This window comes from Lactuca saligna, chromosome 1 (genome assembly GCF_052625555.1).
Source record: "Lactuca saligna cultivar CGN05327 chromosome 1, ASM5262555v1, whole genome shotgun sequence".
Taxonomy (NCBI): Eukaryota; Viridiplantae; Streptophyta; class Magnoliopsida; order Asterales; family Asteraceae; genus Lactuca; species Lactuca saligna.
Genome location: NC_136417.1, coordinates 76,248,684 through 76,273,776, shown reverse-complemented (window position 1 = coordinate 76,273,776; position 25,093 = coordinate 76,248,684). Strand labels below are relative to the sequence as shown.

At 37.4% G+C, this 25,093-nt stretch overlaps 1 protein-coding gene across 1 annotated transcript; it reads right to left on the bottom strand.

Annotated features, from left to right (window-relative positions):
• Positions 1–709: 709 nt before the first annotated feature.
• LOC144999660 (protein DOG1-like 4) lies at positions 710–1,768 on the bottom strand. Its single transcript, XM_078958789.1, has 2 exons — positions 926–1,768; positions 710–822 (listed from the first exon to the last, which is right to left on the bottom strand). Exon 1 carries the CDS (start codon positions 1,764–1,766, stop codon positions 987–989), a length of 780 nt encoding a protein of 259 aa, XP_078814915.1. The 5' UTR covers positions 1,767–1,768; the 3' UTR covers positions 710–822; positions 926–986.
• Between the last annotated feature and the right edge of the window lie 23,325 nt (positions 1,769–25,093).

The following is a 25,093-nucleotide window of genomic DNA, read 5'->3' as shown; positions in this document are numbered from 1 at the left end:
GAGTGATAAATGTGAACTCGGGAATACGAGGGTCTGGGGGCAGCGCCCTTGGGTGCAGGGTTCCAAGGGGTTGCAGCTAAAGATGTTATACCACCACTATAGTGGTTTCTTTTAATTATATAGGTTTATTTTTATTGTATTTTTGAACAAAAAATAATAATGTGGAGAGGAGTGGTAGTGTTGGGTATTTCATATGTTTAGCCTTTAGTGGTGATGATGTGACACCCACCACTATAGTGGTTAATGATGAGTATAAAGCTAAAAGGAGTGGAGGTGTTAAAGAAGGTGTCAAAGGAAATGCTAAAGATGTTATACTACTCCCTACCTTATACTAAGGAATGTGCTAAGAAAGCGGTGCTATATGTGTGGCGAGAAGAGAGAGGAGAGAGAAAATATGAAGGTGTGTTGTGATTGGTTAATTTGTATTTCTTTATACATTTTTTTCTTCTGTAAATTAAACCTATTAAATTGTCATACTTCAACTCCCTACATTTTTTATGCAAAACATGCTAAACCTATGTGTCATAAAAAAAAACTAAAAAAATCCTATGTAACTTACCAATTCTTTTAACCTAATGGATAGTCTTATACATAAAATTTTATTATTTTTATTAATTCGAATATCGTTTGTCATCCATACCCTCCAAAAAAAATTACATTAGAAAAATATAACATTTAATTTACTTATAATGAAAAACATAACTATCAATTAAAATAAAACTTAAAGTTTCATTAACCATAAGATTAAAAATTATATAAACATATACATACGCCGCCCATCATTGCCGGTAATACTGCCAGCAAATGCCTTCTACAAAGAATCTGCGATCGATGGAAAAACAGGAGCCATTAAACTCAAGACGTTTTATATGAAAGTTCTGGATATGATTTTATATTATTACAGTCGATGATTCCATGCTCTTACATTTTATGATTCAAAGATCGATGTATTACTATTAACTAGCAGAACGATTGAAGGTATTCCATTAAGTCGCGTCCCTCTTCTGGCCCCAATCGTGTATTCTGAGGTGGAGCTCCGCGGCGGCGATTAGAAAGTACACCGCCTGTAACGGCGTCAGAATCTCCAAAACCGATTTCAATGTCTCCATTCTTAGACTATCACCCATGTGCAACACCTCCTCCAATCCATCCTTCTTATTCTTCAGCAACAATTTCACTCTTTGATCGATGTCCTTCCCTCCACTGTCTTCTTCCTTTCTGATCATCTCTGATTCCATGTTTGATAAATCCACCATGCCCGTGTCTGCCGCCGACTCCTGCAGTGACGCCAGTTTCTCAGTTATCCCTCTCTCTTCACGGATGATTTTCCTCTGTAATTCATCGATTTGGTTCATCTGATTCGAAGTCAAGTCCCCTAAATCTCCACAACTCAACACTGGAATTAGTTCAGTCATTCTGGCCTCAAGCTGGATTCCTGACTTGGAGTACAGCAGGTGGACGGCCGTCGTCGGCCGCCATCCGGCCATCCACGAAAGGGCATCCTCGAGCGATGTCAGCCACGTTGGCGAAAACATTGAAAGCACATCTTCTTTTGCTCCTTTTGATTTGGCGTTGTAGTACTTCTCGTAGTGTGCTACAACTTTATGAATCAACGAGTGTAAATCTGAGTCGTCTTCGATTTGATCATTGTCGTGGTGGTGGCTAGCGGCGGAGGCGAGCTTCTGGAGGTTGGTATTTAGCTCCCTGAGCCAAGAGTCGAAAAACCTGTGGAAGTTCAGTTGTTCGGTGTTCTCGTGTTCGATCATGAGTGCGGTGATGTTTGGCTTCATTTGACTACTTGGTGATATATGTAGAGTTTTTGGAGTGATTCACAGAAGTTGTCCCTTGACTTTTACATTTTGTCGTTTTAGTCCCCTGGTTTTAAGATTTGATGTACTCGCTCCTAAATTACTTGGTTTGTATCTAATTGGTTCCTATGGATATGGATTTACTGAATAAAAATCCATGGATAATTAGTTAGTTCATTGTAATTGTTTCTTCCTAAATTTGTTTAATAGTGTTAATTCTTTAAACATCTCATTCACAAATAAGAATTTTATATGTATGTGTTAGTTACGAGTACATGTTCATATCGACGGTTAATCACAAAAAATGGCAATATTATTTTCATATGACTACCACATTGGCTACTAACTCTATTGTTAAACATGTAATTTTTGTAGAACATTATGACAATCTTTTCTTTATTTTTATTTTATTTATTTATTTATTTTTGAACAGCTGAATATTATTAAAGCGAAACTAACAATAAACTAAAAATTACAAAGAAATAGTTAGAATTGAGTTTTTAAGCCAATCAACCCAATTAGTTTTAGTTTTAAAATATCTAGAACTAAACCAATTATAAGAAAAATAAACTATATCTTCAAAAATCCGATTTTTAATCTGATTAGACTCTCCAAAAATTAAGGCTGACAATTCTCGACACGACCCGCAACACGACATGCAACACTACACAAAATAAATGGGTTTGGGTTGAGTTTTTCAATCCGCCAACCCGCGGACTTGTCAACCCGCCAACACGTTTATTAAACGGGTCATATATGGTTTCTTAAAAAATAAACGGATTGACCCGCCAACCCGTTTATATTTTTAATAAAAATATATTTTTATATGTTTAAATGTAATTATATATCAAGTATCATTATTTAATAAGTATTATTTATGTTTGTATTAATGTTTAGTTTTAACACGTTTCTATGAATATTTTTAATTTTTATTTTGATTATTAAGACTTAAGTAGTTAAGTGTTTAAAATTTAGATATGTTTGCATCAACCATCATGAATTTAATCATGTTTAATCATCAATTTTATTTATGGAATCTGACCCACGAACCCAAATCGGATCCACGAACCCGTCAACCTGTGAACCCGTATAAATAAATGGGTTACCAGATCATATATGGGTTTATGTTTCAAACCCCCCAACCTGTGACCTGTATATTTAAACGGGTCGTGTTTGGGTTGACATATTTTGACCCGCCAACCCGAACAAGACACGATTGCCAGACCTACCAAAAATGGTACCATTACGATATCTCCAAATCACTCATAATGTCGTTTGAATAATAGTCTCCAAAACCATCTTTTTATTACCAGACACTATATCCAACCAAAAGAATAGATCATGTAGTATATCCACAACCCGAAAATACCAAATTCACTCATCTAAACATCATTTGCCATATAACATAAACTTCTCCACATAAAAAGAAAACATGATCTGAATTTTAAAAGAAAACATGATCTGAATTTTCCACATGTTTATCACATAACGGACAAAGCAACAAAGGGATATCCAAACCTTTGATGCTAAGATTCCACCTGGTACGTAAACGATCAATTAACAATCTTCAAATAAATATGTTTACCTTTCTAGGAACGAAGAGATTCCACCTGGTCACAAGAGTACGATCCCTTAAGCAGTCATTATCAATATGCTTTCTAACTTCATTCACTATGAAATTGAGAACACATTCAATTCCCAACGCTAATCATCTCCCTCTAGGTTCGATTAAAAGGATCTAATCAAGTATAATAAGTCTTCAAATTGACTTTGTAAAGCTCCACCTTTAAAATTACGATTCGAAAGCCAATACCAACCATCTTCCCATCTATCCGCTATAGAACAATTACGATTTTGCTCTAGATAAAACAAACATGAAAAACGGTCTTTTAAATGAATATTACCTATCCAACTATCCAACCAAAATCGAGTGGTTCTTCCATTCCTACCATCTTCTTGATACACGAAAAAGGAATTATACCGCTCTCATGCATGGTATTAATGGAACCAATAATACAAGACCAAGCTCTCGAAGTCGTAACTCTATAACTACTACAACAAACACCAATCAGATAATTATACAAAGTTGAAATCACCTAACCCATAAAGAATTTTTTTTTTTCTTTAACAAACCTCCAACACCAGTTTTGGATCAAAGCTAGGTTAATAGCCTGAAGACTACCAAAATCGAGACCTCCTTTCTCCTTGAATGCCAACATCAAATTCCAATTAACCCAAGAAAGTTTTTTAGAACTCCCATCAAATCCTCAAAAAAAAAATTAGCTCGCATGGATTCTAAATATTTCCTAACCTGCACCCGCATAAAAAAAGAGACATATAGTAGTTCCCTAACAAAAACAGAAAAGAAGTAATCAAAAGTAATCTACCACCGATAGATAACATATATGCCTTCCAATTTGACAGTTGTTTTCGAAACTGTCAATTATTGGCTTCCAACCTTTAATCAATTCCATACTAACACCCACGAGTAAGCCTAGATAAGAAAAATGGAGTTTAATAAGTATACAACGAGTCATGGTAGCAACCGATATTACCTCGCTAAAATCGACCCCTATACCAAAAAGATTGGATTTATGCAGATTTATTATAATACCCAAAGCATAGAAAAAAACAATCAAATAAATGAACCAAACAGATAACATTCTCTCTAGACTACTCTCCCATAAGCAAGACATCATCCGCATAAAGAAAGTGAGAAAGAGTCAAAGATCAAATTTTTATACCTCGAAAAAGCACCCGCCTCCATAGCTTTTGTAATAGCAACATTAAGACCCTCATTATAAGAATAAACAAAAACGGAGATAAAGGATCACCTTGATGAAGGCCTCTCTGAATAAAAAAAAACTCTTCTGACAGTCTCCCATTTACATGGACTGAAGCCTTGCTCGAGAGAAGACAACCATGAACCCACAAGATCGATTAAGAAAAAAACCTTAGAAAAACTGTCGCACCCCAAAACCGAGAACGGCGGAAACGTTCTGGGGCGGAGGACATCATGTAATGTATCACAACAATGCAAAGTAGTAAACAAGCAACAACATCATCTATTGCATTAATAGTATAATTTTAAATACATGTGTTCTTTCATAGTATAAAACAAAAAAATGAATATTCAAAATAAAGACGAGTGTTGATTGCTCCGTCTTCACAAAACCTAGTCGTCGTACCTGTCTATTTATGACTTGAGAATACAAGTTATTTTGAAGCAATAAAGCTGGTGAATTCATAAGTATTAATGTTTCTTTGATTTGTAAAATTATAAGTAAAGACTTGTAAATGTTTGCAGGAAAGTTTGTGTAAGTATGAAAGTGTTTTTAAGAATTGTAAACGTTTGAAAACCCTAGAAAATCTCATATTTCCTACTAGTATAAAAGTATTCTTCTACCAAGACCCGACTGTTTTGAAAGTAGTCTTCTACCAAGACCCAATTGTTTTGTAAGTAAGCATCAGTGTAATGTGATGGTTTTTCCTTGTTTAACTATTATTATAAAACTATAATCTACCTCATCGTTTATGCGTATGTGACACAATATAAAGGTAATAAGAAAAATAGTCTATCTATATCAAATATATCCTACCTCATCGTTCATGTGAATGTGTCACAAAGTAAAGGAAGGAAATTAATATAATAGCTAAAATTGTATCCTTTTGCACTAGGATATTCACGGCGTGGAAACTCGCCGAATAGTACAACCGTAGACACCCATCGCTGATCATTTTCCCTACTGTAGCTAACAGCCTTGGGTGTGGAATGGTAAGTCCCGAAACGTTTATAACAGATGCTATGTAATACTATCTATTAAATGTATTAATGTAAACGTGTTCACGTAAGCATATGTATGTAAACGTATTCTTGTAAGCGTATTCATGTAAACGTATATATGTAAACGTATTAATGTAAGCGTATCTATGTAAATGTATTCATGTAAGATGTAATGTATTAGTATAGACTCATGAATGAATTGACTCTTTTTTGATTCCTTGTACTTGTAATAGTAAGTAATATCTCCTAACTATACCTATTATAGTTACTAGTAATGTACATGTATAACCTAAAGTATGCCTTTGCTACCCAGAGGTACTGAACTGACTGATGGAACTTTTATGTCTATATATGTATACATGATATATAACTAATATTTAGATGACATATGGGTAGACGATGCCCTAAGGCCACATACCAACGAGGAAAAGGAAATAAAGCGAGCTAGCCGTCCTAAGTCCTTTAAACATTACTTATATAACTATACATATATAAGCATGCATTTGACAATATAAAAGTATAAAAGAAGTTTTGTAAAACCTTTGAAAAGTTTAATACTAAGAAATGATGACTTGATGTCAGTTTATAAAACGATTTGAAAGTGTTTTGTTTGATAAGATAGTTTAAGTATAAGGAAAACCTTTGTTTGAAACATAAGTGTAACAGAGTTTGAAAGGAAACATACAGTATGTAAAGTAGTTTGATAAAGAGTTTTAACATGTAAAAATGTTTGAGAAAGTCATTTGAAGTAATCTGTTTGGTAAAACAGCTAAAAGTATAGTAAATCCATTTTTATGCTAGTTATTAATCACTAGTGATTTATATAATAACTAGCATGATTCAACTTGTATTCCCCCCATAAAGCATTTATAAACATTTATAAACATTTAAAAGGTTAATTAAGGGGTATGAACTCACCTGTAGTGAGTGGATCGGATGGTAGTGTCGGACAAGTGTTTGGTGTCAAGTGAAGACTTAAACACACACAATGATCCTAATAACATATAAAGACATATATATATATATATAATTAGTGATTATAACACTAATTAGACAAGTATAAACATTCTAAGGAGTGGAAAACACTTTGGTCAAAGTGTTAGGAGGCCATTTGGTTGCAACAAAGGAGTGTAAGGTGTTGTAAGTGATTTTATGGTCCATAAACCATACTTGTTGGAGTTTACGGCCCAGGGGAGTTTTCTCCTGGCCGTAAAATCTCAAATGGGTCACCAAATGAGGCTTAAAGGTAAGGTGTCTTATGTAGTTAAGTGTTCCAAGGCTTAAACAAGAGGCTAGGTGGGTTTAAGGTCCAAGAATGGTCCTTATATGTGTTTACGGCCTGGGGACCACTTCCCCATTAGTTTACAGCCGTAAACTCATGGCATAAAGTACCATTTCATGTCTTGAAGTCCCTAGTTCAATGGTGTAAGGTTCTATACTAAGTTCTAAGGCTTGCTAAGGTGTTAGGGTGCCATTTGCACCACTTATAGGGGTTTACGGGCCAAGAACATGTCTTGCCCTTAAAATCCTTGGATCATGTGATTCTTTATGTTTTCTAAGCCTTAAACATGTTAAACCTAGTGTAAAAATAGTTGGAACAAGAGTACTTACGATCTAGGAGCTTGAATGGTCGATTTTGGTCAAGAACACTAGTGTGTGTTTCTTGGTGTTCTTGGTGAAACTTGAAGATCTACACAAGTGGAATGATTTCACAAATGAAATCATGTAAGATCACTAGTTAATGTAAGATATAAACTAATTAGGACAAGGAACTTACGAGATTTGAAGATCAGGGACGAAGATCGGGATGATACTTGAGAGGATTTCAGCCAAGGGAAGTGAAGGAATGAACTAATGACCACCTTTTCATCATATAAGATGGATTTTACGGCCCACGTGGAGTTTATGGCCGTAAACTCCCATGTGGTGGCCGTGAACTCCTTGTGAAGGTGTTTAAGGTCATTTCTTTGAGCTATAACTTTAGCCGATAAACCCCGACACTTATCCCTTATGTGTACAAGGCTCAGAATGCTCAAATAAACTCCTAATTGTGCTAAAAGATAACAGCAATGAGTTTGACTTTTAATGAAGTGTTTGGCTAAACAGGATAAAAAAATTTAGGTTGTCATAAAAACCATAATTTGTAGCAAATAATCTCAATTGACCTAGGTATAACCTTTCTCAAAGTCAATTTTAAAGACCATAAGTTTCTTCTTCAATCTCTTATGCCAATCTATAATTTCGTTGACCATAAGAGGGCCATCAATTATTTAACGACCTTTAACAAACGCCAGTTTTTCACTACTAATAATCGAATCCATAACTATTGCAATCCGCAAAGCAAAAATCTTTGTTATAATTGTTTACTGAGCACCAATTAGACTGGTAGGATGAAAGTCTATAACCAACGTTGGACTAGAAACCTTTCGAATTAGTGAAATAAAAGAAGAATTACATCAAAATTGAATTCGCCAATTTCAAAAAATTCCACCACAAACGCCAAAATATCTTTCTTTACTAACTTACAATATCTTTAAAAAAACCAAAAGTGAAACCGTCTGGACCTGGAGACTTATTGGAACCACAAGCCTAAATTGTGTTTTTTACTTCACTCTAAATAACTAGAACCTGCAAACTCATAACTTGTTCATTCGATAAGGATTTAAAGTTACTACTCTGCCTAGTAACTAGAATATCAGGAACTCTTTTGAATTTTTATTTAAATAAATCATAAATTTCTGTTTTAACAATTGAAGGTGACGTAATCCAAACTCCATCCTTTTTAATACATTTGATTGCTAGTTCTCGACCTCTTCTATTAATTAATCAATGAAAAAATTTAGAATTTTCATCCACTTCAACACACCATTTAACCTTTGTTTTTTGAACCTCATTTTGTGTTTCCATCTTTTCCAATAGCCGGAACTCAGCTATGATTCTTCTATGATCTGCCAAAACAACTTCCAAACCCCCACCCCCATCAATAGTAATACCAATATCATGAAGAGTCTTTAATAATTCTTTTTTCCTGACATCGTTATTTTTTATTTGTTTGGAATACCAATCATGAATTCGACTTTCGAGATGCTTCAATTTATTTTTCGAACATTATGAAATTACTATGACCAACCCCTTCAACCTCCAAAGACCACATCTCTCTAACCATGCTATCAAATTCATCGATTTGAAGCCATGAATTCTATAATTTAAAAGGAGTATGGTAAAAATCAATTTCCGCTTGGAAGAGTAATTAGGCGATGATCCGAAACCAATCTATCCAATGCTAAAGCTTCCAAATTTGGAACTCGGTCCAACAAATCAAAAGAGATAAGAAAGCGATCCAATTTACTAAATTTATCTCCATGGCCATTAACCCTAGTAAATCCGAAACCACCCATAAGAACTTCCCACAAATGAATTTTATCTATAAATTCATTAAAACTATAACTTAGCCACCTACGCAAACGCCGTCCCAACCAAATGTAAATGTCGTGTGGAGTAAGGTGAGTTTCAAAGCTTCACAAATGAGAGGGACTGGAGTAAGCGGTCTTTTGGTATTTACCCTTTAAAAAACATAATTGTTTTCTTATTACTAACCACTTCAAATTTGATCCTATTAATTTTTGGATTGGGTGCCTAAGCCCATAACTATAATTAGTATATATGTTTGAATTGATAAGAGCATAGTCCTTTTGGGTTGCTCTCATACTAGCAACTAGACATGATGACTTTTGGAGAAAGATATTGAATTTATTATTTGAATAATAAACTGAAATAAATGATTTATTAATATATTATGAAAATAATCTACTAATTTGAAATCATATTATTTAATTAATAGTTGGTCATAAATTAATTGAAATTAATTTTGGGATTTATTGTATTAATTAAAAGTACAGGGGTTGTTTAGCAATTTATTGATTGTTGATGAATTGGGCTCTTGGACCTCCCTAGAAGGGTTGGACGAAAAATTCTACGAAGGCCCTAGAATTTTCGTCTAATGGCCTTGGATGTGAAGTCCATGGGCTGCTTATCCCTTACGCTAAGAAATTAGGGTTTCCTCCTCAAAACCTTAGATTTGTCTTTAGGCTACCTCAAATATATAAAGGGTTGTACCCCTTCATGATTTCAGCCACTCTTAACCCTAGAAGAATATCTGGATTTCTCAAGCATTATCGTCCTCTCTCGTTCTCTTTGTAGCATCCATAAGACTTCATAAAATTTAAACTTTTCAAAATGACCCTTTTTCTAAAGAAGTGTTTACAAAAACCATTGTTCCCAAAAAAATTACTAAAAATAAGAATCGTTTTCAACATAGTTTTCAAAACATTCACATTATCAAAGTTTCTCAGAAATCATAAGTCAAAAAATGTGAGGATGTGTACGGTCATGCCTTCACGTTGACACGATGCACTGAAGTACTTGAAACCATAAACCAAAACAATAAGCATGAAGCTTAGTGAGTTCCCCCAAAATACCAACACATATACAAACCGACATACTATGGGCTCAATTAATCATCATGTTGGAATACCCCAGGCCCTTCAACCATCGTGTTGGAATACCAACATATTATGCGTCCAATCAACCACTAGGTTGGAATACCCCATGCCCTTCAACCATCGGGTTGGAATACCCCAGGCCCTTCAACCATCAGGTTTTAATGCCAACATACTATGGGTACAATCAACCATTGGGTTGGAATACTACAGGCCCCGCAAGCATCGGATTGGAATGCCAACATAATATGGGTCTAATCATCTGCAGGATAGAATACCCTAGGCCCTCAACCATAGGGTTGGAATGCACCAGCCTGTTGGCTTATGCACAAAGAAGTAAAGCCTCAGCCACCAACCAACCATGTAGACATTTAACAGATAATCATACAACATACTACAACCAGTCAACATATCTATAGATCACTAAATATATCACCGTCCTATCTACCAGGATATCAATCTAACAAATCATAACAGCATAACAATATCCTATCTACTAGGATACCGATCTAACAAATCATAACCACATAGAAGCATCTTATCTACCAGGATACCGATCTAACAGATCATAACATCATAAAAGCATGCATAATAGGAATCCAATGGCCGGAATTGATGCATTCAACCCACAAGTATAGTGAGGAAAACTCACGTTGAAATGTCGAATCATACTGAAAACCTTCGACTGCTTGTACACGAAAATCCTGAATAATCACTACAAAACAAACATCCAGTTAACAATTGGATTATGATCCTTGACTAATGATCCATACTTAGGTTAAAAGCACATTTTACGCTTTCCCTAATTGGGCCTAAACCTAAGCCCAATTCTTGATCCAAAAGGCCCAAATTACCTCAAAGCCTATAATTGGCCCAATTTTCCAAATTGGCCCAAACTCCTCATTGGGCCTTATCCTAAGGTCTAATTCTATAATTAGCCCAAAACAACCTACTCGGATAGTCAATTAAGGGACCAAGAATTTAGGCCCAAAAGATTGCCCAAAACACGAACCCCAAATGTGAAAACCCAACAAATGGCGTATGCTAGAGGTACCATGAAAGGACGCAGGGCATACACAAGCATCGCATTGACCGCATACAGGGACGCTGACCCAGTATGCGAGGAGTACTTCTTCCTACATGGGGCGTACCCTCCCAGAGCCCAAAACCTTGTTAAGTGCTTAATGGCTTAAGCACTTAAGCCCAAACTTCCGATCCGTTGTTCAAAAGTACCCCCAAATCATAAAGTATCAAACTTTAAGACTTTAGACATCCAAAAAGTCCTTAATACATGGTATTAATCCATCAAGACCTCCCACAAGGAACCTGGAGCCAAACTAGCTAAAGGATCCTGACTTTTATGTCTTAGAACCTATCCTAGGGTTTGAAATGACAAACCAAAACATCCAAAATGAAGCATGAATAACAATGGGACTTTTTGGGACAAAAGAACACCATAAAGGAACCAAGATGAGATCAAAACAAACGAAGCATAAAGGTGGCAACTTTTTACCTTTTGGAACTTCTTAATAAAGTGATCATCCTAGATCTACTAGCGTACTTAAATCTCTAATCACATTGATGCAACTCCTTCTTCTACAAACCCAGAAAGAACACACTCTTAGCTCAAAAAATACACTTATGGAGTTAGGGTTTGCCAAAAATGAGTCAACGACTTAGAGGCTGGTGAGATGGGAGTAAATGGTCCATAGAGTTGCTTAAATACTCCACATACCCTAAAAATCAGGGTTTTCATCCGGACACACACATGCCCAGCATACATATGTGTGCACCCAGCATACTAGGGCACGCCCTAGTACGTTTAGCGTACTCACATGTACGCCCAACATACTACTCAAGCTCCCAAGATTACCTTTTTGCCACTAGGGCTTCTTAGGGCTAATTCAAACCAATTTTAAGGAGAAAATATGACATAACTAAAACCTAAGGGATGAATTTGAAATTACTTGAAACTTGAGGTGTTACAACTCTCCCCTACTTAAATTCAATTTTTTCCTCGAAATCATTACTTACTATCCCCGATAAGCCCGACCTCCTGAGCGGCATACCCCTAACCATGAATATACAAAGACCTTCCAAAAGAGACTAAACCCAAAAGAAATCTTTTCAACCCGAAGAAGACGAATCCATAATCCCATGCAGCAAACCAACCGTACATTATCTAAAACGTCAAGACTCGAAATGGGTCTAACTCCCTGATTGATCACGTTTACTGAACCAATGCTAAATCCATGACACTTACCCATCAAACTATCTATTAAACTCCTAATGATAACAAATCCATGAACACAATGAGATACATGAGATGGATTTCCTTAACTGTTGGAACGATACACAGTTGCAATAATTTTGAAAACCCCCATGACCTACCTGACATTCATACGGATAACACCATCCCAGAGAAAAACACATGAACTAACTCTTGAACCTCCAGTTGTTGCCTTTGACATACTGATTCCTTAACTCACATCTCCCTGACTTACAGTCCTTGCACGGATACACCCGCGATTCTCAATGCGAGTTCCCACCAAAAGCCATCCCAAAATGGCAATCCATAGAATTTCATATATATATATATATATATATATATATATATATATATATATATATATATATATATATGTTCTTCCCTAAGGTTGATGAGCGTCCATCCATGAATCTACCCCGAGTCCCTGACTGGAGATACCACAAAACATGCAGTAAATATCATCAAAACAAAACGATCGTGAACCTCTCCCAATCTAAATCCATATGATATACCAAAACCAAAAATAACCTTTGACTCTTTGTCATCCAACCCCTAACAATAACTTGTGAACAAACGGGAATACAATGCATACATTCCACAAATACTTTCTGATACCTGACTGATACTCCCAACAACCCTTGACCGCTCCCTATCCAAACCAACTGATTTATGGGTCTTCTGATCCCCCATTAACACATCAATACTAAGAGTATCACAATAGAAGAAATAGATAATCATACCTATTACGCCCATGGCCTATAACTGGAATGCTCCCGATCTTATATCGACCTTGTCGGCATTACATCATTCACCCAACACTCTGAGCCTTAAGATACTCACCTCCTTCCATTTCCTTAATGAAACCCAATGAACGTCCCATGCAACACCAAAAGAGCACAACAATGTTGAAACCCTACCACACATGATTCACTTTACAGAACAAGCTGCTACGTAAGCAAAACCTTATGAAACCGTGGTCGCACATGACCCGAGGATAGGATAATGGTCCAACTCTTGATCTAATTTGAAGTCTATAACCCAACCAAATCATGCACATAAGTCGAGCCAAACCCTAATGCTGCCTTGTACAGCCAATAGATACACACAAAGAATTAGCGCCATGCACATTCTTAGGGAACCCTTAACCTAATGATTGATCGCAACAAGATCCCACAATTGATTAAGGCTGAATAGATCCTACCAATGTGAAAATTGCTCGAGAAGACTTTCAAGGCGATCCTGAAGGCTGCCAAAACTTGAGTTTGTTCCGAATTAGAATTCCACTCCACCATCAAGGGTAAACATACCCAAGGACCAAGGGAACATAAACACACTGCACAAGAGGGTAGGTGATGCATTCCTTGATCTTAAACTGTTACCACTTGAATCCTTCAAAGAATTCTTGCTAAATGACAAACTCAACGACCAATGGTCTAGGACACCTTGACACCTAAACCAGAGAACCGGAAACCCACATGGTGCTGAACATACTCGCTTCTAGAAATGGTTCGCCGATCAACATCTGCCCAAAAACTGTGAAAGCAAAAATCCGAACAATGAACTGAAAAAACCCTCAATGATTGACACTCATCTTGAGAATCCTAGTTCTCCCCTACTTAGAACTTGAACATCCACCCCTGGTGGTGAAACCAAAACAAAACCTAACCGGCCCAACTAGGTACAACCATACTTGACTATGGAATGAATAACATACGTAGAATAGTCCTCCAGATACGGATCAAACGAACCCCAAGAGAAACCTAATTTCCATCCGAAGACCTCTAAGTTTCCCAATTATAACCACTAACAAAGCATAAGCAACTACCGATTTATAATCTAGACATACCTTCCTTGCTTGCAATCTGACACCTGGTTTCCCATATCCCAAGAATATAGGCCCTTGCTCACATCGCTAAGGTACTTATGCCACATCAATCTATATGTGCATGTTAACTCTAACATATTGTCACCAACCACTGCAAACAACAGACCCCAAGTTGAGAATCCAACCTAAATCGAGAGGTTACATGTCTGCCCACCCCTTCTAACTTGCAAAAACTAAAGGGAAGGATCCTTTCCACAGATAACAACAATTAATGTGACAATCTGCCACTTAAATCCCTGATTCGATATACAAGTCAATCATCTCAACCACTTTCTCCCCGTGTATCGAGGCTCGAGGCACGACATCTAACAAAACTCTCGATACTTCCAACCAACATACTCATCTGGGACTCAACCACTCAAACCACATCGATATCACCACAGGGGCTTGAAAAACACAAAACCCATCCTCACCTGAGTAGCCCTAGCCAAAAGATCGATAGATACGGAACCACTGCCTTGAATCATGGTATCCAACCATGCTATCTTCCCTGACCAGTCCTTCGAATCCCCGAAATCTTCCTTGAATCAAGTATGGATCCTATTCTTCCATTAGTACGGGTCCACTACTACCTTCCACATCTATCTATACTTTCCTCAAGAATCATCTTGGGTCCTCTATGACCTACAGATGAAATACTCCTGAAACCTGCTAAACGGCGAAAAAACTACACTAAAATACTCCCTAGGCTATGTTGGATAAGGTGTCTAAGTCCATAACTTATTTGATATATACTTGACCCGACCGGCATGGTCCATTTGGGTTGCATCTCATCCAAACTATTATGGATAATTTTATGAGAGTTATACACATATGTTTATTAATATGTTATGAGTTATAATATATTAATATGAAGTTACGTTATTTAATTAGTTTTAGTCTTAAATTAATTATGAATTAATTTAGAGATTAAAAGAAAGACTAATTAGATTATGGGCTATTTGTTTTATATAGTGTGGGCTAATACTCATTTGTTAATGGGCTAGGCTTATGTGGAAGTCCATGGATGATCCATGGAGCTTTTAACCCATGGATCCTTGGAAAGGAAAAGACATGGGTTATTAGGGTTTCACCCTAACCATGCACACTATATAAGCATGCTTATGGAGCATGAAATGGAGCCTAAGAGAAAACTAGTGAACTAGTGTGTGTGTGTGTGTGTATGTGTGTGGCTGATTTTATACAAGGTGTATACTCTCTCAAAGTTTTCCAAGAGTTTGTGGTGTTTGTGATTCCATTTGAGGCATTCACACTATTGGTGCTTGGCCCTCAAACTCCTTAGAACCAAACTCACCAAAAGGTATGTAATCTCTTCTAACTCTTTTATGTTGAAATGTTCCCCATGCCATGTTAGATAGGTTATAAACCTTGGAAAATTATTATTTTGCATGTATTTAGACAAACATAGATCCAAGGTTTATTAGGGTTGCATGCACACTTAGGAAGTGTTAGATTGCTCAAAACCCAACAGTGGTATCAGAGCCTAGGCTTGCTTGTTTGATACTTGATGCAAAATAGTGAAAAAAGTTGAAATCGTTGCTGTCAGCATGGTGGACTCGCTGAGTCCATTGGGGGGACTCGACGAGTCCAAGGCAAACTTCAACCTACTCGACGAGTCAGTTCATGCACTCGACGAGTAGGATCGAAAGAGTGCAGATTCTTTACTTTTGCTGCTGGGAATGGACTAGAAACATTACCCTAAATTGTTTTGGAGTTATAAAACTTATTTTAGTTGGTGCAATGGTTGTTCTAATCCATTTACAATAGCATATATCAAAATTCCATGATTTTATGTGTTCATATAATTCTTGAATTTTTGATGATCATGTTCATGTTCTTATGAATTTAGAAAATGATAGGAATTATTTGCTGAATTGTTTAGGATTAATTCTTTATCATTTATGTGTTTTAATGGAGTCCATAATTTGTCCTCAAGTTATGTATTACCAAAGGTCACTTTCATTAAACACACACTTAAAACACATAAGTTACATGAAAATGAAGAGTCTTCATTTTTATGAACCTTTAATTCATAAGTTATAAAATGAAGAGTTTTGCAAAGTTACAAAACTTTCCCTCAAGTTTTGGAATTTGTAAAGTTTCACACACTTTAATAAACTTTAATTCCAAACCTTAGAGTTTTAATAGTTAAAATTCAACCCTTATACTATTTATAACATTAATGGTTAATTATTATATATATGTATAAGAACAAGTCGTTATACCGTTAGTAGGCCTCATTCACGAAGCCGGTCTATAAGGTGGGTATAAGGTTGTTGCCTATAAAATGGCGACTTAATGGGTGTATACTCTCACCCACCGCTTGCTTGATCGGTGGAGGGTCGTTAGCCGAACGGGTAGAACAATGACTTTAAATTCTCATTAAAAGTATAATGAATATTATAAAATAACTAAACTCTTTTAATTCCCAATCTTAGTTATTTTAGGAAAAATGTGAACATGGTGCTAGTCCATGGAATTCACACTTTGTACCTTACCAAGTCGTTGGTGGAGCGTGTGTGGTTAACCGGCACACTAACTAGGACTAGTAAGGATCACGAAGGGTGACTTAATGTTTGTCATAGATCAATGGAGCGTGTGTGGTTAACCGGCACATTGAATTAGCATGGTTATTCACACCTTGTTTTGTGATCCTCGGCATCCCAGTCACAAAACTTGAAGGGCACAATTGAGATTGAAACATGCCATTGAAAAGTTCAATGAATCTCAAAAGAATCTAGGAATTTCAAATCCAATTAAACCTAATAAATCATTTCGTTTTCATGGTGGAAATTGGTGAATCGTCATTCACCTACCTTTCAAATATATTATTACTTAGATTACGGCATCTCTCTTCTAAGTGTAATATATTGTGATTGGATCCTAGCCTTAATATTACATTTGGGTGTCTTATTAAGGATCCTAAATATCTAATCTAAACTACTTTCTTCTTTCAGATGTCTTCCAACACTAATGCTTCAGGCTCTAACCCAACTGGTTCTTTCTCTCTCATGAATCTTTGTGGGAGGGTCATCTTTGATGGTTCCAACTTCATGGATTGGATTAGGAACATCAGGATGGTTACTCGTTACGAGGACAAGGAATATGTCCTCGATAAGGAGTTAAAAGAACTTGATGAGTCTACTGCTACTCCTGAGGAGATCGCTGAATTCAGGACTCATGAGAGAGATGCTACTAAGGTGGCATGTATCATGATGGCCACGATGACAGCTGAGCTCCAAAAGTCATATGAAGATTTCTACCCTTTTGAGATGCACCAAGACCTGATGGAAAGGTACCATCAGAGTGCTCGTCAGGAGCGGTATGAAATAATCTCCTCCATAATAACTACCCGCATGAAGGATGGTGAATCCATCACGGGCCACATGCAAAAGATGCAAAGGTATGTGGACCGTTTGCTGAAGCTGAATGTTAACATCCCTGAGGAGTTGGCAATTGACATCATTTTGCACTCCTTGCCTTCTTGTTATGATCATTTTCGAATGACATATCATATGAACAAGGAGGAAGTTACCCTCAGCAAGCTTCAAGGACTCTTGAAGACCGCGGAAACCGGTCTTAAGGGTAAGGCGGTTGTTACCTCTACTACTCCTACTCCAACATCTACCCTTGTTTTAGCTATTGGGCAAGGCAAAGGGAAGAAGAGGAAGCACCCTTCGAAGGGTACCAAGGGAAAGTATCTTGAAGGCTCCTCATCAAAGACCAAGAGCGGTTATGTCACTCCTTCTGCCATTCCCAAGGATGTTGAATGCTTTTATTGCCATGAAAAGGCACACTGGAAGCGAAACTGCCCTAAGTACTTGCAGGATCTAAAGGATGGGAAAGTGAAACCCACCCATGCAGGTATTTACACTATATTGTCTAATTACTCAACATATTCTAACTCTTGGGTGCTTGATACAAGATGTGGTATTCACATATGTTCTGATTTGCAGGGCCTAAGAAGAAGTGAGGATGTGGAGCACGGAAAGATAAACTTAATCATGGGGAATAGGAAGGCTTCACCTGTTTCCAAGATTGGAGTTTATACTTTGTTGCTTAATAATGGGTTAAAATTAGATTTGAATAAATGTGTGTACTCGTCTGAAATGGCGAGGAATATTATTTCTTTTCATGCTTTGTACAAACAAGGTTTTACCTTTTTGTTTGATAATGAATGTGGTGGTATTAATGCTTTCTTTAATAATGTGTTTTATTTTAAAGCATTACCTTGTGATGGTGTGTATGAAACTGTGTCGACTGTAGACAACTTAGGAAATAATGTGTTGTATATTGATTCTTCTACTAGCCTAGATAAAGCATCATTGTGGCATTGTCGTCTTGGACATGTAAACAAGAAACGCATAGGCCAACTCCAAAAGAGTGGAGTCTTGGAATCATTTGACCTTAAATCGGATGATAGTTGTGAATCTTGTCTACTTGGAAAAATGACAAAATCACCCTTCACTGGAACTTGTGAGAGGGGTGAGGGTTTGTTGGACCTAATACATACTGATGTATGTGGGCCATTCAAAACCGCCACAAGGGATGCTAATCGGTATCATGTGACTTTTATTGATGATTTTAGTAGATATGGGTATGTCTACCTAATCAAACATAAGTCCGAAACCTTTGAAAGGTTTAAGGAATTCAAACAGGAAGTAGAAAATAAATTGGGCAGGAACATTAAGATGCTTCGATCCGATCGAGGTGGTGAGTATTTTAGTACCGAGTTCCTTGACTATCTTAAGGAGTGTGGGATTGTCTCACAATTGACTCCTCCCAGGACACCACAGCTGAATGGTGTGGCTGAGAGGCGTAATCGAACTTTGTTGGACATGGTTCGCTCTATGATGAGTCGAGTTTCGTTACCAATCTCTTTTTGGGGGTATGCCTTAGAGACTGCCGCCCATATCCTTAATCTAGTCCCTACAAAGAAGGTTACCAAAACACCTCATGAGATGTGGACTGGGAAGGTTCCCAATATGGACCACATCAAAATTTGGGGTTGCGAAGCTTTCGTGAGGCGTGAAACTCATGATAAGCTTGAACCCCGAAGTGAAAGGTGTATTTTCATCGGCTACCCACAGAAATCCTTCGGTTACCTCTTCTACAGACCCAGTGAGAATGTGGTCTTTGTAGCACGGAGAGGGATCTTTCGCGAGAAAGAATTTATAAGCCAAGGAGACAGTGGGAGGCAGATTGATCTTGAAGAAATTCAAGAATAAATTGGTGAAGGAACCTCAGACACTAGCAATCAACCTGAGGAGGAAACTCCTGTTGATCCAGCTGACGAGTCTGTACCTCCAAGGCGTTCCACACGGGTTAGGAACACACCTTCGTTTTATTATGGTTTTCATATTACTACGGAAGGTGATACGTTTATCAGTGATAGTACATTGGTAAATTTGGATGAACCCAGCAGTGTTAAGGAAGCCATGGCAGGCCCAGAGTCTGCTAAATGGAAGGAGGCTATGGACAGCGAGATACAGTCCATGTATGACAATCAAGTTTGGAACTTGGTTGACAATGTACCAGGACGTAAAACAGTTGGGTGCAAATGGATCTTCAAGAAGAAGACAGACATGGAAGGAAAAGTGCATACTTATAAGGCTCGACTAGTTGCGAAGGGTTTTACTCAAACTCAAGGTATTGATTATGATGAAACCTTCTCGCCGGTAGCAAAGATTAAGTCTATTAGGATTATGTTAGCCATTGCAGCATTTCATGATTATGAAATATGGCAAATGGATGTCAAAACCGCTTTCCTTAACAGAAAGTTGGCTGAGGATGTGTACATGAATCAGCCAGAGGGTTTTGTCAGTGCAGAGTACCCTAATAGAGTATGCAAGCTTGAGAAATCCATTTATGGATTAAACCAAGCATCTCGTAGCTGGAATCTTTGTTTTGATGAGAAGGTAAAAGAGTTTGGATTCTCAAGAAGCGAAGATGAGTCTTGCGTGTATGTCAGAGCTAGTGGGAGTATAGTTAGCTTCTTGGTACTGTATGTGGATGACATACTACTCATAGGAAATGACATCCCAACCTTGCAGGAGGTTAAGTCCTGGCTTGGGAAGTGCTTTGCTATGAAGGACCTAGGGGAGGCTACCTATATCCTAGGGATAAGGATATTAAGAGAAAGGAGTAGAAGACTAATTGGACTTAGTCAGAGTATCTACTTGGATAAGGTGTTGAAAAGGTTCAACATGGAGAATTCCAAGAAAGGAGATTTACCGATCCAAAGCAATACCAAACTGAGTAAGACTCAGAGTCTAAGTACAGAGGCAGAGATAGCTGAGATGAGCCAATTACCATATGCTTCCGCAGTTGGCTCAATCATGTATGCTATGACTTGTACCCGTCCTGATGTGGCATTTGCTTTGAGCATGGTCAGCAGGTTTCAGGGGAACCCTGGCATGGCTCATTGGACCGCGGTAAAGAACATTCTCAAGTACCTGCGGAGGACTAAGGATTGGGTCCTTACCCTTGGTGGCAGTGATGACTTGAAAGTATTAGGGTATAGTGATGCTGGTTTTCAGACTGATAGGGATAATTTCCGCTCTCAGTCGGGCTGGATCTTTACCTTAAATGGAGGGGCAATTTCTTGGAAGAGTTCCAAGCAGGAGACAGTGGCTGATTCGACTTGTGAATCAGAGTATATAGCAACGAGTGAAGTAGCGAAGGAGGCGATATGGCTAAATAACTTCATCGAAGACCTTGGAGTTGTACCAGCTATTAAGGAACCTATAGAGATTTCCTGTGACAACAATAGTGCGGTTACCTTAGCCAAGGAACCAAGAGATCATGGCAGATCCCGACACATTGACAGAAAATATCACTTCATATGACACAAGATTGAAGAAGGACTCCTTGTGACAAGGAGGATATCGTTGGATGAGAATCCTGCAGATCCCCTTACGAAGGGACTGACGAGGGTTAAGCATTTTCAGCATGCGAGACGCATCGGGCTGAGGGACGATATTAGATTTACAGATTAGATAGTTTTCCTGAAACTTGTAAAATGTAATCGACGTTTGATGATGAATAAAATTTGTGATTTATTTATGAGTAAAGTGTTACTATCATTGTCAATTATTTACTATTGTTTCAGTTTTGCATGTTTTGACTTCCAGAATAATTAATTTATTCAAACCTCCACAATCGATCATACGTTGGAAGTAGGTATGAATCAAGATTGTCATGAACTGGGTTTGTAGATGCCTTAAAGGTGTTTAGACATGGCAATGGTTGCTGCAACATTCATGAGTACTCATAAGTTATGAGTATTGGTATAAACCCACGCTCACTTGTATCACTTCATGGAATTTATCTCGAGTGATCGTGAGACGATAACATCATATAAATCTTTAAACCTAGAGATATGAGTTGTTACCTATGAGTTGGTTGTGCATTGATTGCACGTAAACGCATCAGTAACTTGATGTTATAAAACATGCCTTTGTGTACAATTCAATAAGTAGTAGAACAAGCATACCAGTCGAAGTTTATCTGTTCCTTCTAGAAATAGAAGCGATATCTGGGCCCCTCGATGATTTTGTGTTGACCCATGTACCAGGCCTGGTCAGAACTAAACCGATGTGTTCAGTGAAGTTCTTCGTCAAACAAACCGGAAAAACGAGAAACAACTGCTAGACAATAAGCAAGACATAGTTCCATGTGTTTGTCCGGCTGATATCATGAGAACAGAGGATTATGTGATCACTTATGTAAAATGGCACTTCATAGTTCGACAGAGTCTTCATTGTTCGAGAGAGTTTTCGAGAGCTACGATTGCTGGTTAGTTCCTGAAGTTATAGGCAAATACAGTTATTAGACTTATCCAAGTGGGAGTCTGTTGGATAAGGTGTCTAAGTCCATAACTTATTTGGTATATACTTGACCCGACCGGCATGGTCCATTTGAGTTGCATCTCATCCAAACTATTATGGATAATTTTATGAGAGTTATACACATATGTTTATTAATATGTTATGAGTTATAATATATTAATATGAAGTTACGTTATTTAATTAGTTTTAGTCTTAAATTAATTATGAATTAATTTAGAGATTAAAAGAAAGACTAATTAGATTATGGGCTATTTGTTTTATATAGTGTGGGCTAATACTCATTTGTTAATGGGATAGGCTTATGTGGAAGTCCATGGATGATCCATGGAGCTTTTAACCCATGGATCATTGGAAAGGAAAAGACATGGGTTATTAGGGTTTCACCTTAACCATGCACACTATATAAGCATGCTTATGGAGCATGAAATGGAGCCTAAGAGAAAACTAGTGAACTAGTGTGTGTGTGTGTGCATGTGTGTGGCCGATTTTATACAAGGTGTATACTCTCTCAAAGTTTTCCAAGAGTTTGTGGTGTTTGTGATTCCATTTGAGGCATTCACACTATTGGTGCTTGGCCCTCAAACTCATTAGAACCAAACTCACCAAAAGGTATGTAATCTCTTCTAACTCTTTTATGTTGAAATGTTCCCCATGCCATGTTAGATAGGTTATAAACCTTGGAAAATTATTATTTTGCATGTATTTAGACAAACATAGATCCAAGGTTTATTAGGGTTGCATGCACACTTAGGAAGTGTTAGATTGCTCAAAACTCAACAGGCTATCCTAGGGTTCTACACTTCTCTGCTATCAGCTGGTGAAGAAATTGTCACAATTTCAATTAGCTATTCCATGAATACATTCACATGCAACAAAGCTCAGATAATCCTTCAAGTAATAGGCTCATCGCTACAATGGTTGGACTCAAACAAGAGTTGCGAAACAGGGTTAAATCTGTCATTATGATATTATCCAATCTCTTTCACATGTGACTTGAAATATTCACTTAATGGCTAACTCACATCACTCATGAGTTCCACAAAGCACAAATCAAGCAACATTCATGTAAAGGACCCGACTTGCATTAAAACACAATAAAATCAGACAAATCCTCCTACAGAATCCTCTATATCAAACTCCCAACACCACAGGTGCACCTTCACCTTGCTCCCACTCTATCAAGAGTGGCTTATCATTCCTCGCACTGATTCGCTAAGAACTGAGCCCATTCTAAGGAAACCATCACCTCATCACCCAACTACACGACTAGCTGGCTGACCCTATACGACTCACCATGAAACTTCCACCAACCCTACATCACTGATGTATGCTAGCCATACATAACACTAGACCCTATAGACATTTGAATATCTGATCCTACCCTAAGCCCCTTCATCAAACAAGAACAGAAAATAAGGCCAAACCAAATATTCTCAGGCTATAAGATCGTAGTTATATATAACCATGATGCATACACCAAGCAACTATGGTAATGATGTCAATTCTATAAAAGAAAGATCCTAGGCTATCATGCATCATATAATTAGGCAATCCTCTCTTGCAATTCCTGAAGATCCCTTGCCTATGACTAGCATGCTATTCAAACATATCAAAGCATAATCTCAAATAACTATGAGGTAAGTTTTGGTCTACTAACTGGCTCGAGCTGATAGCACACACCACATCCTCCTTGATTATTTTGAATACCATTTTAAACTTGAATTAAAACTTTTTTTCCTACTTTAAGACTGGATTTACAAGAGTGTTCCTCCAATTCACCGAAACCAAGGGTCTGATACTAGCTTGTAACATCCATAAAAATTCTTAAAATTTAAACTTTTCAAAATGACCCTTTTTCTAAAGAAGTGTTTGCAAAAACCATTGTTCCCCAAAACATTATTAAAAATAAGAATTTCCTTCAACATAGTTTTTAAAAACATTCACGTTATCAGAGTTTCCCAAAAATCATAAGTACATAAATGTGAGGTTGTGTACGGTCACGCCTTCACCTTGACACGATCCACTCAATTACCTAAAACCATAAACCAAAACATTAAGCAAAAGCTTAGTGAGTTCCCCCAAAATACCAACACACTGACAATAACACACATACAAAAAAAAAAACTATCGGCCCACTCAACCATCAGGCTGGAATACCCCAGGCCCCTAAACCATCGGGTTGGAATGCCAACATACTATGGGTCAAATCAACCATCGGACTTGAATACCTGAGGTCATTCAACCATTTGGTTGGAATGCCAACATACTATGAGTCTAATCAAACATCGGGTTGGAATACCCCAGGCACCTTAACCATCGGATTGGAATGCCAACATACTATGGTTCCAATTATCCTAAGGATTGAATACCCTAGGCCCTCAACCATCGGGTTGGAATAGCCCAACCTGTTGGCTTATGCACAAAGCAGTGAAGCCTCATCCACCAACAAAACATGTGCATATATAATAGATAATCATACAACAAACTACAGCGAGTCAATAGATCTATAGATTACTAAACATAGCACTATTCTATCTACCAGGATACCAATCTAACATATCATAATAGCATAGCAATATTCTATCAACATGGATACTGATCTAACATATCATAACAGCATAGCAACATCCTATCTACCAGGATACCAATCTAATAGATCATAACAACATGAAAGCATACATAACATGATATCAATCCAATTGGGCCAACATTGGTGCCTTCAACCCCCAAGTATAGTGAGCAAAACTCACGTTGAATTATTGAATCATACCAAAAACCTCCAACTGCTGGTTCACGAAAGTCCCGAACTATCACAACAAAACAAACATCCAGTTAACAATTGGATAACCATCCTTGACTAATGATCCACACTTAGGGTAAATGCCCATTTTACCCTTTCCCTAATTGGGCCAAGACTTAAGCCCAATTCTTGATCCAAAAGGTCCAAATTACCTCAAGGCCCATAATTTGCCCAATTTTACAAATTAGGCCCAAACAC